This window comes from Chroicocephalus ridibundus, chromosome 4 (genome assembly GCF_963924245.1).
Source record: "Chroicocephalus ridibundus chromosome 4, bChrRid1.1, whole genome shotgun sequence".
In the NCBI taxonomy this organism is placed as follows: domain Eukaryota; kingdom Metazoa; phylum Chordata; class Aves; order Charadriiformes; family Laridae; genus Chroicocephalus; species Chroicocephalus ridibundus.
This window is the reverse complement of record NC_086287.1, coordinates 65,210,152-65,228,670: the sequence shown is the minus strand read 5'-3', so window position 1 is coordinate 65,228,670 and position 18,519 is coordinate 65,210,152. Positions and strand designations below refer to the sequence as shown.

Below are 18,519 nucleotides of genomic sequence, written 5' to 3'. Positions count from 1 at the left end.
TTCCTCCCTCGGGCTGCTTCCCAACTGCGCCCTGAGGCCAGCGGAAAACCCATCTCGCCCGGCAAGGCGAGGGGATAGCCGCCCCCGGGGCGGATGGAGGGATAATCCTCTCACCGGCGGGACCGACCTCTCACAGAGAAGCCCAAACTGCGTCTCCCCGGTAACGGGCGAGTGCGCATGCGCGGAAGGCTGCGCAGGCGCCCCGGGGGCGCTGTGGAGGGGCTGCGCATGCGCGCGGTGCGGCGGAGCGGGCCGCCGGCGGCGGCGGGATGAGCTCGGTGCCGGGGCTGCAGGCGGACTGCGAGGAGCTGCTCGGCGCCTTCCAGGAGGCTGACACTGTCCGCTTCGAGCGGTTCGCCGAGCTGTGGCGGGAGCGCCGGTTCCACACCATCTTCTAGTGAGTGAGGGGGCCCGGCCGGCCCACCCGCCTCCGGGCCGGCTCCTCGACGGCCTGCCCGCGGCGAGCCGCCCTCAGCGGCACCGGCTGGAAAGGTCCGGCCGCCCTTTGGCTGGGCCCCGCCTGAGGGAGCCCGTCTTCCCCTTCTTGAAGCCCACGGCTCCCCGCTGCTGACCTCCCCCTGTGCTGGTGCAGGGGGTCTTAAAGGGTGGTGTCGGTGAGCCGCGTTTCCATCCGGGCATGGCTTTTCGGGAAGGTTTGCCTGCCTGGCGTGTAGGTAAATGGCAACGAAGCATCGGTCCCTGTGTAATACTGAAAAGTAGTTATTAATTTTATTTTGTATATTAGTAACGCCTGTGATTGTAACACTAACACCTCAGTGAGCTTGATGCAATCCTCATGAGATTAAAAAATACGATTGTAGGGCATTGCATTTTTCACTTTAGGTCTAACTTAATACAGAGAATTTCATGCAGTACTGGGTGAGAGTTTAAGGTCTGTCTGTCTTTGAAGACTTCCCAGAACTTGAACCCTATGATAATATGTTTTAAAATACCTAAAGCTTGTTTCTGCATTATGGATTTTCTAAATTACTTGCTTTAACGTACTTCCTTTTGTTTACTTTAGTGGTAGAATAAGAGCTTTGGAGAGGAATAAGCTCACAAAGAAGACTTTAGAACTGGCACAGCAGTACTTCTTGCCCCCGTACGCATTCCAGATTCGAGTTGGTGCTCTGTACCTTTTGTACGGGCTCTATAGTACACAGCTTTGCCAGCCAAAACAAAAGGTAATTGTTCTTGAGGTTTTATTCTCGGGAGATACTCGATGTTAGATACATGGCATACCTCGGTCCGCTTTGTCATCGTAAATGGGTAGGGCATTTCCTCTCGCTTTCTTAGAATAAAAATATTTAGAACCAGATGGTCCCTTTGGAAAAGGTAGCCTTTCAAACACCTTTGGGTTTGAGAACTTACATGGTAGTGACTAAAATGTTGCTTATGCTTCCTAAATTGTAGCTGTGGTGTCAGAAATCTTGTTTGCCGGATAGGAAGTTCTCTGTTCAAAAATGAAGACTAACTTTCAAAATGGCAACAGAGAACATGCTCATCAGCTATGGGGTGAATTCCATTACAGCCCCAATTATTCCTTAGGGTTTCAGCAGCATGAAGACTGGTTGAATTATTTGCAGTTTCTGTTAGTCAGAAGTAGAAGTAAGTGGCATTTGTAAATAGGTTGAAAGGATGGATGTCTGAATGACGTGTCGCCTTGCTGCATTTAGGTCAGGAGACTAGTGTATAAAGGAGTTGGAAACTCAGTGCAAGTAGAAGCGGTTTACTTGGGAACTGTGTGATGTGTGTTGTGTTCATATGCACAACAGACTTCAAATTCTTTAAATAAGAAACTGGAGTTTAAGTATTCTGCAACAATGACATTACATCTCATATCTTAACTTCAAAGGAGTCGATACCTTTTATGGAGATTAATTTAGGGAATTTTAAAACCCCTGCTATATAGCAACTATTAGAGAGTCCAGGAATTATCAAAGCAGTTAACTGAGGTAGACATGGAGTACATGGGAGAGGAAGGAAAGCACAGAGACAGGGATACTTTTATGAACATTTCGCTGGTAGCAAATCATGGTATTAGTATTATTTCCTTATCATCTAGTCAGTGGGAGTCTCCTGGGTGTGTATTGTTTCAGGCATCCCGGAATGTGAAGGCTTAACTTTTTCAGATGTCGAAGAGGGCTTGTGTTTCATGTCACTGTCAAAGAAAGTAACTGCAGTGAGAATATTTAACACAACAATAAAATAAGCCTATCTGCATAAAATGTTGATATTAACAAATGTTATAGTAGGGTCCTTTCTGTAGTTCTGTGGTTATGTGACGTGTTATACCCTAGATGTCCAGGTATTGCGTGTAGTATGACATGATCACAGTAGTCAGCTGAATTCATTTTTTATTTGTTGAAATGTTCAGGTTGGTATGACAATACACAACTGTTTTGCTGCAGATCAGAATCGCACTCAAGGATTGGCCTGAAATCCAGAAATTTCAACAGGATTTGGTAGACTCCCAGCATTACGATGCAGCATACATCTTTAGGACACTGCGACTTGCCAGAGCATTCCATTTCACAGCAATGCCAAAGCTAGTGAGTTATTACATTAAAATTAATTTTTTTTAATAAAATTTCTTCCGTTTTCAGTGGCTGGCAGTTCAACAGCACTCGTGTTTCGTTTAGCTTTGAGGCTAACGTGTCTTGCTTCAGCTAGGTGGGTGATGTAATGCTTAGAGGATGTTTGAATGTAGCATGCTTATCACCTGAAAATGGTTTTTCAGTATCTAATGTTCTTATTAGATTTGAGATGTCTTACCATTTGTGCAAATGAGTCTGGGTGCTGGATTAAATTCTTGACTAGGGAATAATTTTTGAAAAGCCCTGACTGAGCACTTGACAGTGAAGCTGCATGCTGTTGTTGATGAGATGGTTTTAGGCCTTTCAGCATCTCTTGATTGTTGGATATGCAGTAAGAATTCTCAAGAGAAGATGCCATTTTAAGTTTGCTTTTAGGTTACAAAACACTGTCTCTTGCTTTAGCTAAACTACAGAACTAAGAAGAAGATTCAGGAAAATGAATTGAAAGAAGAATTTAAGGACCCAAGTAACAGAGTAAACAGCCTCATCACTAATGATGTACTGGAGGTACAGTAACTTTTAAACTACAGATTAATCACTGGGGCTTGTTTTGTTTTTCTTCTTCTGTTGTCCAAGAGCTATAACTTCCCTAATTAGCACAGTCTTGTCCTTTTTAAGTCTTCTTATGGAATCCAGACTAGGATAATAGTCTGTGCCAGCAATTTTACTGAACGTGCAGAAACACGACATTCATTTTGGAAGAATTGTGGTACCTTTTTCAATATTGAAATATGCTCTAATGTTTTGTGGTTTTGCCTCAGTAAGATGTAAAAGGGGAAGGGTATAAATGGTTAATTGGCACTTAAGCAGAGAAAAATGGATGATGGCAGGTGGGGGGAAGCATGTTTGTTTTGATGTGTCTGCAGGTTGCAGCTGGAGGCTTGATACTTGTGGTAATATGACTTTACTTACCTGCAAGTTTATAGCCTTCTCTAACCTTTATTTATCCTTTTAAAACTTGGTTTTGTTCAATATATAGTACATTTTATAAAAAATTGAGTAATCCAAGCCAGATACAGGTCTTATACTGCTCATTAGGACTCAGTAATAGATCTTTGTTTACAGGTTTTTCCAGTTGCTGCTAGCAAATATTTATCTTCAGTAAGGTTGACTACTGTGGTATAAAAATCAGTAATCTGTGAAATGACAGGGTGAGAAGACCTTCCTCAAAAGGAGGAATTAAAATGCTTCCTCCAAAGAGATGAAAATAGACCATCATATCAGAATGAAACCTCAGCAGTGATCCTGAGTATCACCGAGACTTCCTTCTTCGTTTAAATAATGAAAGATACTCCTTCTTCTTTTGTTTATTTGGTGGACTAATTGGAGAGTACTATGTAACAGTATTGCTAGGATCCCTAAAACTGAACTGATACAGAATCTGTTTCTAACATTCCTTCTGGTTCAGTAGTTTCCTTAGGATGGTTTGTATAACCCTGGTTTTGTTCATTGAGGACTAACATTGCTTTACTGCTGGAATCTTTTTTTTTTTTTTCCTGAAAAAGAGTCTGTTTTGTTATTTTAGGAACTGATGAATATTCATGACCACTATCAGAAAATGAAGTGTGTCATTTCAGCTGACAAATCCCAGCCAGACAAGGCCCTGAGCTTGATAAAAGATGAATTTGTAATTACTCTTAAAGACATAACTTTGGAACATCAGGAATGGCAGCAGAATAGAATGGTAGGTAATATCAGCTATTATGCTGTGGCAATTTAACAGATTGTGTCAACATGTAAGAACTGTTTTAGTGTAGTTGCCTCTGTGCATGCTTCGTACATGTCAGACTTAAGTAGAAGGAACTGTAACACTGAAGACATGGAATGAGTAAAATGCTAGGCTGAGTTATGATATGGGGAGAAGGACATGGACTTGTATGTGGTGTTGCCTCTGTGATAACATAAGGGATTGCTGAGGGTTAAGCCCTGGAAGGTGTCCGTTTCAATATGGGTGTGTCCAGATGGTCGCATCCGGTGAGTGGATGAGCCATTAGCTAATGGCTCAGTGTCCAGATGGAGGTCGGTGACTAGTGGTGTCCCTCAGGGGTCCATATTGGGACCAGTACTGTTCAGTATCTTCATCAATGTTGTAGACAGTTGGACAGAGTACACCCTCAACAAGTCTGCAGATAACACCAAGCTGAGTGGTGTGGTTGACATGCCTAAGGGATGGCATGCCATCCAGAGGGACCTGAACAGGTTTGAAAAGTGGGTCCATATGAACTTCATGAGTTCAACAAAGCCAAGTGCAGGGTTTTGCAGGTGGATTGGGGCAACCCCTGGTATCAATACAGGCTGGGGGATGAAGGGATTGAGAGCAGCCCTGCCAAGAAGGACTTGGGGGTACTAGTGGATGAAAAGCCGGACATGAGCTGACAATGTGCACTCACAGCCCAGAAAGCCAACAGTATCCTGGGCTACGTCAAAAGCAGCGTGGCTAGCACGTCAAGGGAGGTGATTCTGCCCCTCTGCTCTGCTCTTGTGAGACCCCACCTGGAGTACTGCCTCCAGCTCTGGAGCCCTCATCACAGGAAGGACATGGGCCTGTTGGAACAGGTCCAGAGGAGGGCCACAGAAATGATCCGAGGGCTGGAGCACCTCTCCTGTGGGGACAGGCTGAGAGAGTTGGGGTTGTTCAGCCTGGAGAAGAGATGGCTTCAGGGAGACCTTATTGTGGTCTTTCAGTACTTAAAGGGCGCTTATAAGAAAGATGGGGACAGACTTTTTAGTAGGGCCTGTAGCGATAGGACACAGGGTAATGGTTTTAAACGAAAAGAAGGTAGATTCAGACTAGATATAAGGAAGAAATTTTTTACACTGTGGGTGGTGAAACAGTGTCACGGGTTGCCCGGAGAAGTGGTAGATGCCCCATTCCTGGAAACATTCAAGGTCAGGTTGGACGGGGCCCTGAGCAACCTGATCTAGTTGAAGATGTCCCTGCTCATTACAGGTGGATTGGACTAGATGGCCTTTAAAGGTCCCTTCCAACCCAAGCTATTTTATGGTTCTATGTATTAGAATGACCACAGGAAATACCTCTGTAACACCTATCCTTGGATTGAGGAAAGGCCCTAGTGTAAGATTGATAAAGAAAATGGGCACATGTTTGAATACTTGTTTTGTTTTTCACAATTCTTGGATTTTAGCTGCCTTGTATATGACAGACATTCAAAAAAATATTTTGTGGGTCTTTTTTCAGAAATTATTCCTAAATGCTAAAGAAACTGATGAAATATCAAACAAAAAGGAAGAGGGGGCTTTGCTAGAATCAGAGGTAAGAACAATGAACTAGTTTGCTACACTATGCAGGTGAAATCTGTTAGTTTTTTGACTTCAGATCACAGGCTAAACAGTGTATGTCAAGGCTTGATAATAGCATCAAAGTAAGTTCTGGGAATAGCTGGTTGGGTTGGGTTGATGGAGGGTATTTTTTTGATTTTTAAATAGCATTGTTTTGTGTTGAGCTGTGAGCATTCACTACTGTAATAGCTCTTGGATGCTCACAATAAAACGCTATGGTCTCTTTCACATAAGGAGGGGAAATAGCTGTATTTTCTTGGCCAGACTCCTTTATGGCTCCTCCTGGAGTTTCAACTAAATGCAGTATCGATTTTTTTTTTTTTTTTTTTTTTTTTATGCTACAAAATTCTCTCGTTTTACTTACTTGCTTATTTCAATTTTGAATTTGAGAAAGATGTGAAGGTTCAAATTTGATTTGTCTTCTCCTAGGCTTTGTGAAGGCAACCAAAATTATGCTCTGTCTTTTTAATGAAATTTGTACTTTTTTTTATAAGTATCAGTTTGGCAGCATTCTAACATAGCTCTGATTCTAATTATAGAATTACTGCTGTAATGAGATGTTGCTGAAGTAGTTGTCTGATTTCACATTTCAATATTTCTATAATAGAATAAGAAATTTTTTTTACTGGTCTTTTGGTTCTTTGCAGGGTTCTGAAAGAGCAAGTGCGTTGGCTAGAATCAAATACAGGTCTTACTCTGCGGTTGTTGAGGTAGGTATAAAATTTGATGATAAGTACGTACTTAAAACTGTTGTTCAAAAATAAATACCAGTTTAATGTAAATGATGTCTCTGAAAGGAATGAGTTAAAATTGTCCTCTGCAATTCAGCCTTCGAATATTCAGGTTTCTTTAACACTGGGGAAACCAAAGTTCTTATTTTTCACGTTAGATTTATGGAGACAATGCAGATATGGTCTGTGCTTGGGGGAGTTCAATGTACAACGTATCTTTTAATGTCTATGCTCTGTTTTTTAGGTAGATGGAATTTTAAACACATGGAATAAAAATACTTGTGAGTTTAATTGCTCAAATTTCTTGAAGCTTACATATTGGAATCTCTGAAGATGCTTGCAAAAGTAGAGCTTGGGGGTTGGGAGTCAGTTCGGAGTTCTTAGAAACATTATTTCGATAACTTCTACTTTAAAAATATTGTTGATTTTTCTTTTTTATAGCAGGCCTATGATAAACATTATGTCTTTCCTTGTTTATTAAAATCTCTTATTGGAAAAACACATTATTAAATAACACAGAGCTCTGTAAGGTACAACAGTCCAGACTTATGAATACGCAGGGATAATGTTTTCTAGGCATCTAAGCAAAATATGAAAGAAGCTTTGTGATGCAGCAGTTTTTCAAAGTGTTCCTTTTGCTTGCACACAGTGGTGCAGTTCGATGCCAACAGAGAGTGGTTTGAAAATAAACAAATGTTTCATTACCTGGATTTTAAGTGACACATCCATTAAATCATAGAAGGGCATTTTCCTGTTAAACTGAAAAAGAGTAGCTAGTGGTAATCTTTCTTCTCTCCCTCACTGCTGTCCCCACCCTGACATATGAGGAAGTTGATGCCTCTGGTCCTTGCTGACTTGTGAAGTACTCAGTGACATACAGTAATATGTGGCTGTAGCATTTTAGCTTTTTTACATCATTCATGTGTATGTTTTGGTTCTAGGCTTCCAAATCCAGAAGACATCGTCAAGTAAAATTAGAATCCACTGAATCAGGATCGAATTATGGGAAATCTCCAAGCCGAAGTAAAAAAAACAGTAGGAGACTACAGCCAGCAGGGAGAGGAGATGCTGTGGAAATCAAAGGTATTTCTCCGTTGTATTCATGGATCTGGAGAGACTGCAAAAGTTTATCCATTGCTTTGCTAGAGGAGGCAGCTGGGTTAAATTTCAGTGTTGATTAGGGGAGGTAGAAGATTAAAGAAATGTTTTGTGACACCAGTATTGTAATTGAATCTTTCTGTTTTCCACAGTCTGGTCAGGTAAAAAGACAACATGAGAGCATGCAGTTTATAGTTAATATGAAGTTTTATACACAGTCCTGCTAATTTTTGTCAGGAAGATCATGTCCTTGGAAAAGCTTGTTCTGTGTGGCACTGTCTTAATTTTTCCTATTGCCATATAACCTACAGGCCGGTTAGTCTCACCTCTGTCCCTGGGAAGGTAATGGAGCGACTCATTCTGGATGTCGTCTCCAAACACGTAGAGGAACAGGAAGTTATTGGAAGTGGTCAGCATGGATTTACCAAGGGCAAATCATGCCTGACCAATCTGATAGCTTTCTATGATGTTATAACGGGTTGGCTGGATGAGGGGAGAGCCGTAGATGTCATCTACCTTGACCTTAGCAAGGCTTTTGACACTGTCTCCCATAACATCCTCATTAGGAAGCTGAGGAAGTATGGGCTAGATGAGGTGACAGTGAGGTGGATCGAGAGCTGGCTGAGTGACAGAACTCAGAGGGTTGTGATCAGCGGCACAGAGTCCAGTTGGAGGCCTGTAACCAGTGGTGTCCCTCAGGGGTCAATACTTGGTCCAATTTTGTTCAATATATTCATTAATGACCTAGATGAGGGGACAGAGTGTATCCTCAGCAAGTTTGCTGATGATACCAAGCTGGGAGGGGTGGCCGACACTCCAGAGGGCCGCACTGCCATCCAGCGTGACCTGGACAGGCTGGAGAGCTGGGCAGAGAAGAACCAAATGAGGTTCAACAAAAGCAAGTGTAGGGTCCTGCACCTGGGAAGGAAGAATGCCAAACACCAGTATATGTTAGGGGCGGACATGCTGGGAAGCAGCTCTGAGGAGAAGGACCTGGGGGTCCTAGTAGGCAGCAAATTATCCATGAGCCAGCAGTGTGCCCTTGTCGCCAAGAAGGCCAATGGCATCCTGGGCTGCATAGGAAAGACTGTGGCCAGTAGGTCAAGGGAGGTCATTCTCCCCCTCTACTCTGCACTGGTGAGGCCACAACTGGAGTACTGTGTCCAGTTTTGGGCTCCCCAGTTCAAGAGGGACAGGGAACTACTGGAGCGAGTCCAGCGTAGGGCAACCAAGATGATTATGGGACTGGAGCACCTCCCTTATGAGGAAAGGCTGAGAGAGCTGGGACTCTTTAGCCTGGAGAAGAGAAGGTTGAGGGGGGACCTGATTAATGTTTACAAGTATCTAAAGGGTGGGTTTAAGGAGGACGGAGCCAGGCTCTTTTCAATGGTTCCCAGCGACAGGACAAGGGGCAATGGGCACAAGCTAGAACATAGGAAGTTCCGTTCAAATACACGGAAAAACTTCTTTACGGTGAGGGTGACAGAGCACTGGAACAGGCTGCCCAGGGAGGTTGTGGAGTCCCCTTCGCTGGAGACTTTCAAGACCCGCCTGGATGCAGCCCTGAGGGATGTGCTTTAGGTAATCCTGCTCTAGCAGGGGAGTTGGACTAGATGATCTCTAGAGGTCACTTCCAACTCTGAAGATTCTGTGATTCCATATAACAGACATACTGGAGATTAAGATATGTGTCTAACTGTTTCTTCTTTTGACAGATAGCTTCTATTTTTGAAGCTATCTTTTTCGTGAAAATCAGCCTATCTTTATAGTTTTGATAGTTAATACTATCTTCATGAAATCCAAAGTAAACCTTGCCTGTCTCTGTTCTGTTCCTGGGCTCTTAAAGGAATAACCTCTAATATTTCTGAAGAGAAAAGGATACCAATATCTTAAAGACAATGCTTTGTAAGGCTAGTACCTCCACTATCACATCAGTCATTCTCCTTCCACCTGATACTTGTTATTTATTTTGTTCTTTTACTACTGAAATTTTTAGTACTTCCATGTGAATTAAAATATTTTGTCAACAACTGATGCAGTTTCAAAACTCTTTCAAATTGTTTTCTTAATCCCACTATTGCAATTATATTCTAACAGGGTAAGATTCGTGTAGTCTATAGTTAGACTTAACTTTTACCTTCTTGACAAGACTCTTTTTTTGTACTCCTGTGACTTGTTTTTTGTGGTTCTCTCCTGTAATTATATTCTATTTTTCCTGGTAATTAACATTTTAGCTAGGAATAAAAACAATTTTAAAGAGCAAACTTTTTTTAAAAGCAGGTACAGAGTTTTTAAGTCCAGTCTCTGGGACCTTTTTTCTTAATTTGAAAATGCACCCTGGAAGGAAATAGTTTTAACTGCTTGTATTTCTTACAGTTCTGGGTTATTTATAGTGATATAAGAAGCATTGGGGTGTCCCAGTGTGCCCTCAGTGAGGGCCCTTGTTTAATGTAGTCAGAAAAAGACTTCAAACTTTTAACAAGAATTATTATGGAATATTAAATGCATATGCCTATAACCTCCCTTTGAATCCTGTGGGAAGGATAGAATTTTGTGAGTGACAAGAACGGCTGGGTGAACGTGGGTGAAAATGCTTGTAAGAAAGAATGACTAAGTGAGGATATGGTGAACATCTTTAAAAGAAAACTGGACTGGGACCTCCTTTCTGCCTCAGAGGAGGAGTTTTTGAAAAAAAAGTTGATTTACCTGATCTAAAGCTCCTAAGTTAATATCTTTTCCATTTGTGAAGCTTTTTGAAAGCATGATGCTGAGACCAACAACCTAAAGGATTAGCCATTTATATAGATTTTTGTTGTATGGTGTCACTTCTGTTAATATATTCTGAAAGAGATCAAGTGTCAGAACTTGAGGTCTGACTTGTTTTTACATGACATTAGCATAAGACCTGGTGTGAAGGTACTTTGCTAGATCAAAAGAGGAGGTGAGGAAGGAAAGGCAGATCAGCTCTCTAATTCGGGTCTCTTGGAGAGATCCTATCTGATGTTGCTGATCTTTGGCATATCTGAACTGACTAGTGATTTATTTAGTTAGTTATTTTACTATCATAGAATTTATGTCATCTGTATTGGTGCAATTTTTTGCACATACTTTCCAGGTATTTGCACATCCCTACTTAGGCATCTTTTTTTTTTTTTTTTTTTCCTTCCAAGGTTCTCTTTAGATCTCTTTACGTCCCTTTACGTCCCACTTCTGAAAACATAGGATATAAGTTTTCAGAAGGAAATCATCTTTCTGATATCCAGCTTTTAAACTGATAGAAGTTGCTCTGCCACTGAAGTTCATTTAAAGGATAAGTTAAATTGAACAGAAAAATAGTTTTGAATAAACTTTTATTTTAAATTCAGTGATTTAATTTCCAAGTTACAAAGCATTAGTTAAGCTTACAAAAGCTGACAGTTTTTCCTAAAACTGTATCTGCAGGTGAAATGCAAGTGGCAAAGGAAACTGTTACTCGGCATATTGGAATGCCTATAATTACAGAAGAAGAGAACCCAGATGAAGAAGGTACAGTGATTGAAATTCTGACAGACTCGTGACTTGGTTTTTAATAGCTGTCTACTATACTGTTTTTTTCTGAAACTAAAGCTGATGTTTTGGACCACGTGTTGCTGCCTTGCAAAAGCTAGTTGAGTTTTTAGCCTGTAAATTGTTGCATGAAAATTGAAGCTTTGCTCTGAGACTTTGTTACGAGCACACATGTGGTGGCAAAATCCTATGGGTCATGTTTTTTTCTATATAGATTTCATTATAGTTTGTTCAGAGTTAAAATTGGTCCAGTTAAAAGGAGACTTACTCTTCTGTAATACAAATCTGGCTTGAAGAGTTACAATGCGTAGGGAAAAGTGATTTTTCAGTCATTCTCCCACTTACAGAAGATACCTGTTCTAGTAGTTCTGGGAACTTATGTAATTTGCATTTGAGGTTAGAATAGCCCTTGCTGCCTTCATCTTTGTGGAAGTGAGGGGACATAGAAGTTTCCCCTCTGGCCTTATTTTCACCTGGGCAATGCTTCAAGGATTAAGTTCCATTATACGTATACAGTAACAGCATCCCCTGCTATATTAGAAGTTGTCTGACGTCGTTGGGGTGGGATTCTGGGAATTGTAGAAGAGTGGATGACTTTGCTGTCACTCATGTTATTGGAGATAATGTAATTTTTATTTGGAAGCAATGGTAAAGCACGTTTCTTAAAGCTGATGGTGGAGTTGCTCTACAGAAGCATCAAATGCAAATAGTACAAATTGAGATGTTAGATGATCTTGAACTGCTCTGCAACTCAGAAGCTTCAGGGTCTGTTCTCAGTATCGCTTGAGGAGAACATAAGCACCATGGAACAGACACTGTACAAAGAAAATTGCATCCTCTTTATCTTGAGATACCTTAATGGGCTATTCTCTAGGAAGAGTCCAGTGAACTGCTTTGCTGCCGTGCCTCCAACATGGGTAGTGTTCCTGGGAGAGGAGTTGGCCAGCTAAAGGCATGATTTCAACTGGCAGTTCTAGCTAGTGTGAGACCGATGGGTCTTGCTTGCATAGTGGAAGGCAGACTTGATAGAACCAGAGGTACTGGTTCTTAACCTGAAAGGGTAGGATTTAATTAGGTTGCTTAAAGGGAGAGCAAAGGGTTAAGTACAACTTCTGGAAAGCTTTAATGACATAGATGAATGGGAGGGGTATATCTTTTGGAGTTAATTTACTATTCAAAACTGTATGTAATGGGAGGATATTTCATACAAGGGAGCATAGTAACTATTAAAATACATTTTTAGTGAGGTAGCACGTATTTGCTCTTTTTAAAAGCCAAAGAGCATCTTGTACTGAAATGAGATTACGTTCTCAGATAACCTTTGTTGTAGACAGTGTGAATTCAATGGTGCATTTAATATTGTACTTTATTACTTATTTTTCCTTCAAGTTGTTGTGGACAAAAAGTTTCTTTCTAAATCAGGAACGTTCTCCATTTCTCAGAATTTGTCGTCAAATTCTGAAGCATTAAAAATACCCATAAGCAATCTCTTCGGGTATTCTGTGCTTAATTTTTTGAGTATTCCATTTGTCAAATTCATAATGAAATCTTAAAGGTGTTCATGAGGAGTTGTAAGCTGTCAAGATTGAATAAGTTTTGAAGTACAGTATTTTGTTCATCAATAGAATTTTAATTGATATTTTGAATGCTAGTGTGCTATAGAATCTGGAAAGACTTTTTTTCCTATTTAAAACCTCGGGGAGAGAGGGATTGGGGATTGGGAGGGGATCTCAAGAGCTCATTTAATTCATTTCTTTTCCTGGGCAGAATTAATTCTACCTTAATCATTCCCATAAGGGAAGCTAGGTTGAAAAGCTTGCCAGAAAAATCTCTTTATTTCCTTTCAGAAGTATCTCTCCCCAAGAGGAAAAGAAGATGTTAGAGGCTTCAGTTGGAGAGGCACTAATACGAATGTTAATGACAAAATGTAAATGTCAGAGGTAACACAAAGTGCTTGTTTTGGATGCCTTTGAACGTACAACAAGAAGTGTCTGGGACCAGAATTACGGGTGATGCTGGAATGCTGTTAGTGACTGGTATGCCTTAGCTGTCTCATGATAAAGCACTTGATGCCTTTATTCATCTAATGAAAGCTTCTTGTGGGAGACAAAGTTGCTGTGCCCTGTTTGAGATAGAAAGAGAAGACGGTTGCTTGTTCTGTGTAGTTTGTACAATGGGAGTTATCACTTGGAACTCATGTTGATCTGCAATGATGTTTTTAGCTGAGGCTGTTGAAAGAACAGCTCACAAAATACTTGCTTGTATGCGGCATGTTTGGAATTAATTATCTTTGAACATAAAATTAAGGCTCCTGACTGTTTAAAATTAGTACAATAAATTATTTTTCACAGATTACTTGCTCCATTTTCTAGTGTGCAATTTCAGCAATGTTTATCGTGGTTTGATCCCACAGGTGTGGGAAATGAACTTGGTGGTAACCCTTTTATTGTACTGTTTCCAGCAGATCTGGTATCAGTGGATATTCAAATGAAGAAATGTCAAGTACATTTATTAATTCACTAGATGACCCTAAGCTGTTCAAGGACAGGACTGGAATTCAAAATGATCGTTACAAATTGGAGAGGTGATGTGGAAGAAGTGTGTGTGGAAATAAACATGAAGCTCATTACTGAGTACAGGTGCAGAATGGGAAAATAATTGCTAGGCAACAGTACTGCAGAAAAAAACAGACTGAGAATCCTAAGATGGAATACTTTCTGTAAACAATAATAAGCACTAGAATTGGTGTCATCGTTCAGCCCTGTAAGGGTATAGCCTTAAATACCTGCTTCTGACCAGGACAATTAAGAGGAATGTGGATAGTTGCTCTCTTTGGTATTTTCTCCAGTTGATCATAGGTGTACTATCAAGAAAGGCCAAAGGAGATGTCCTCTCCTACAAGAAGAAATACGAAGTAGAAATTTGAAAGATTCTGAATATAAAAGGGGCTTAAACTGGGTGAATTAGTTTTGTAGTATGACTCTGAAAGGCCAAAGGAATTGAAGTGCCCTTAGCTATAAGAAGAAACACTAAGTGAAAATATAAATTATTTGAATATAAAATGGGCCTGTATTAAATGCATTAGTTCGTAAGAAGGAACGGGCCTAAATGACAAACAGATTGGACACTGGAAAAACTACTAAGTCCCAGTGTTGCACTCAAAACCTTGTTACTGGGAAAAGAGGAAACACTATAATAAACCCAAAACCTTACTGTGTAGTAAACTGAACAATTTAATATTGTGTTACCAGCACAAACTCATTCTGCCTCTGCTCCTAATTTTTGATGAGCAGATATAAGAGACAAAGAGACCTCTCAAGGAAAACCAGACTTTTTTGGTAAAAATTGCCTGCTCATCTCAGAGCAGTTAGGATCCTGTTGGTGATACTGCATTTGTCAGTTCTGTCAATTCCAGCTGCTGGTGTGGGTGTGCAGGCTGACTGAGAAGCTTTCTGGTATCCTCACATTGCAAGGGACGGACAGCAGTATAGGTGTAATAGGGGAGCAATCTGGAGATGAGGTGCAGTGGACTACTTGAGTCTTTTCTTGGGAAACCCCTGGATGGCTAAGAAAGGTGTAGATGAAGAGGGAGCGTGCTTTCTAGGAGATATTGTGACTGCAGCTTCAAATTCATCACTTATGAGTTTCTTCACTTAGGAAGTTGCTTAATGATGACCTTTACAGCACCTCTGTTTCTAGGCAATGAGGTTAAGATAGGTCTTCCAGCTACATGGTAGTGGGTTCTTCCCTTGAAGGGGAAACTTGAAAGCGATTTCTCTTTCTCTATTTCCCTCCAAGTTGCAGGTGTCTTTCTCAAGGAAACTAAAGATTAAACACAGCTGCAAAAGCTTATTTTTCACTTTCTCGACAGGCTGTTTTCAGCTAAATTGTTATTATTCAATATATATGGAATAAGTTTGTTTTAACGTATTTAAGGAATATGTTTAATACTGTTCCCTGCAGTGGCACTTCTCATAATGTGACCATCTTGTTTGCCTCTCCCTGTATCTTTGAACCATCCCAAGACCCAAGTAGGAGCACTTTTCAGAATTTTCGGTATTCAGTGACCTGAGTCTTCCTGCACACACTTCTGAAAATGATTTGCACATCAACATGACTTTACTCTTTGCCTGACCCCTATCTCTCAGGACTGCGAACTCCACCAGTGCATGATCGCTGCAGCCCAGGCTGCCTCCAGTCTTGACATCACCAATTAGCTCACTTGCATTGGTGACCATCAGGTCCAGCATCGCATCCCCTCTGGTGGGGCTGTCTGTTACCTGGCTTAAGAAGCTATCTTCCATGCACTCCGGGAGTCTCCTGGATTGCCTACAGCTCGCTGTGCTACTTTTCCAGCAGGTGTTGGGGTGGTTGAAGTTCTCCAGCAGGATGAGAGCCTGCAAGCACGATGCCTCCCATATTACGAAAACAAGTGTTCCTTATAAATTATGTAGATGTAAAATGGAAGTTATACTTAAGTATAGACTTAGGTATGCTGTGATAGTATTTCAAAACGGTAATCCTGAGAATTTGGAGGCAGCTGTAAGCAAAGTTTCATAATGCTGATGTAATCTTTTAAAAATATAGAAAAGAAAATCTCTTTCTGCAGCTCGATGGGCTATTACAGGCTTTTAAAAACAGCAGAGGGACTTCCTCAAATGCTTAATGGAAGCACGCTGCTGTGTTGTGGCTTAACCCTAACAGGCAACGAGAACCTCACAGCCTTCTCACACAGGCCCCCCAACTCCCCTGCAGAAGAGGGCAAAAAAAGTCAGGGAAAGGGAGAAAAAAAACCTCCTGGGCTGAGATAAAGACAGTTTAATATAAACAATAACAGAAAAGGAAAAATAACAATAATGATGTGGGTCACTTTCACTGCTCTGTGAATTGGCACCATCCAGAGCAGTGATTCTGCCTGCCTCCCCGCCAGCCCCCATTTATGTACTAAGCATGATGTCTATGGTATGGAATATTTCATTGGCCGTTCTGTGCTTCCATGAGAAGCTGAAAAAAGTGCTTGAACAGTGTAAACATCACTCAGCCAACAAACTGAGCGAAAATGATAGGTATTATTGACATTCCTTTCACAGCAATCACTGGAAAGAAAATTAACTCTTGCCCAGCTGAAACCAGGACAAGCTGTCAATAAAAACAAACAACTCTCCCCCCCAACAACGGTAAATGTAGACTTAGGAGGGTACTGTTTTCTAGTATGTAACTTCTCTCCTAGTTATAGTCTCAGCTAATACAGTGGTCAAAGGCTGCAAGGAAACTTCCTCTTTGTAACACCAGTCTAACTTCCAGCTGACCTGGTGGATGGGAGTGAGGCAACGTGACGATATGTATCTGGGCGTTGCAGTTTTTGTAAATAAATTAGAGAAATACGGTTTTGCTGAAACTTCTCTAAGAAATTTCTCTAAGATGTCAGCTGACAGTCAACTGACTGAAGAACTATATCCGCACAATAGTAATCACCACTTCTTTGTCAAAGCTAAACAATCCCCAAAGCGGGAGTTTGAACTAGTGCTGTGCAATGTTTACAAGTATAATATGGGTGATGAAAAGCAGAATAAACTTTAAACACTTACAGGTGACATTAAGTTTGGAAACTGTTTAAGTGGAAGAAATTGTCCCATATAATTTTTATTCTTGCGATGGGAGAAATCAACAAGGTCTAATTAAGTGAAGATAGGTGCAAAAGGCTGCACTTGGAAGGACAGATGAAATGTAAATCCCAGCAATTCCCAGGGAATGTTTGTGTAAACAGCTGTTCTCAATCTGGAGGTTTTTGCAGCCCTCAAACCAGAGGCAGATCAGCAATATGGGGGTGATGTGAAAAATTCCAAATGCCACGGATGGCAGTGGTGATGTGCATTGTGTACAGTTTGGGCAGGATGTGGACATCACCTCTAGAATAATTAAAGAATACTAAAAAAAAAAAAAAGTCAACAAAAAGAAAACAGACTGCAGGAGAGTTTAGTCTGGAAAATAAAGGGTTTGACAGTGAACCGTCTTCACATTTTTGTAATGATGTGTTTATGCAAATGGTGATTAATTGTCCTCCATGTTCATTGAGACAGAGCTATACAATTTACAGCAACATGAATTTACTTAATAAGAGATTTTTGCGGTTAAATAAACAATTCGGCCTTCTAACAAACAGCAGAGTCACTTCTACTATAGGACTTCAAAACAATGTTGGAAAAACATTAGTTACGGTTGTCTGAGGTAGACCTAATCCTGCTTTGGAGAAAGGAGACCTCAAGGTTCCTTCTAGTCCTATGCTTAAATGTTTTATGTAACAGGACCCCATGCAGGGAGTTCATATTCTCTCATCGCATATGTGTAGCAAGTTCTTCAAATGACACAGATATTTTACCCCATCTTTTCTGGAATGTTTCATTTTCAACTTCATTCTACTTCTGGAGTTGCCCATTCACGTTTTACAAAGCTTGCTGCGTAGAACTGACTTCTTTACCCCATTTTCATCTTTTTCCTCAAATCTGGGCACGTGATTAAGCCTGGTAATGGAATACTTCCCTCCTCCACCTGTATGCAACCCAGCACTTGGAAATGGGACTGTAAGAACTTCATGAGCTACAAGGGGTTGAGAAATGTGCTAAAGCTGTATTGCTCCTAGCACTTCAGGACTTGGGTCAGCCTTCTCTTGGCTGCGAATAGAAACGTGCAAAGCGAAATTATCTTGCAGTAGCTTCAGCTTGCTGTAACAGACACCCAACAGCTTCTTCTTCAGTCATAGAAATGTAAACCTGGATATGGAAAACAATGGAGGACACAAGGGCCAGCCATGGGCTATTACAGGTTATCAGAGATGGGGAGTGAGTTTGCTTTTTTAGAAGAGAGTTTTGAACGTGTGATGGAAAGTGAGGTAGCGTTCAAACCTTTGAGACGGGCTGGGTACAACCTGCCGTGCCTCCAGATCAGTTTTTGACACGGGGCTGCCCGTTGACCGAGTCCATCCGAGCGTGGCTGGAGTTGCCGCTCCTATGCCCACGCTGCTAACCGGTCAGCACAGCCCCGAGGACTCGGGAAAAGAGACGGTACAAAATTTGGGAACACGGGATGAAGCCGCTGACCCTCCCGAGTCAGATTTATCCGCGGAATTTCGGCGTCCCGCCCGCGCCGTGCACAACCTCCCCCGGGGCGGCGGGTGCAGCCGCCTTTCGCGCGTTACCGCCGCTCCCCGCCCGCCCCGGGCAGCGCTCCCTCCCCGGCTCCCGCCGCGG

The 18,519-nt window shown here is 41.4% G+C and overlaps 1 protein-coding gene across 1 annotated transcript; it reads left to right on the top strand.

The window, feature by feature from the left end:
- Window positions 1-221: 221 nt before the first annotated feature.
- On the top strand, window positions 222-13,624 carry SNAPC1 (small nuclear RNA activating complex polypeptide 1). Its single transcript, XM_063333572.1, has 10 exons — window positions 222-397; window positions 1,025-1,184; window positions 2,412-2,552; window positions 3,000-3,104; window positions 4,123-4,281; window positions 5,797-5,871; window positions 6,545-6,607; window positions 7,570-7,711; window positions 11,168-11,251; window positions 13,120-13,624. The coding sequence occupies exons 1-10, from the start codon at window positions 270-272 to the stop codon at window positions 13,152-13,154; spliced, it is 1,092 nt and encodes a 363-aa protein (XP_063189642.1). The 5' UTR covers window positions 222-269; the 3' UTR covers window positions 13,155-13,624.
- The last annotated feature ends 4,895 nt before the right edge of the window (window positions 13,625-18,519 follow it).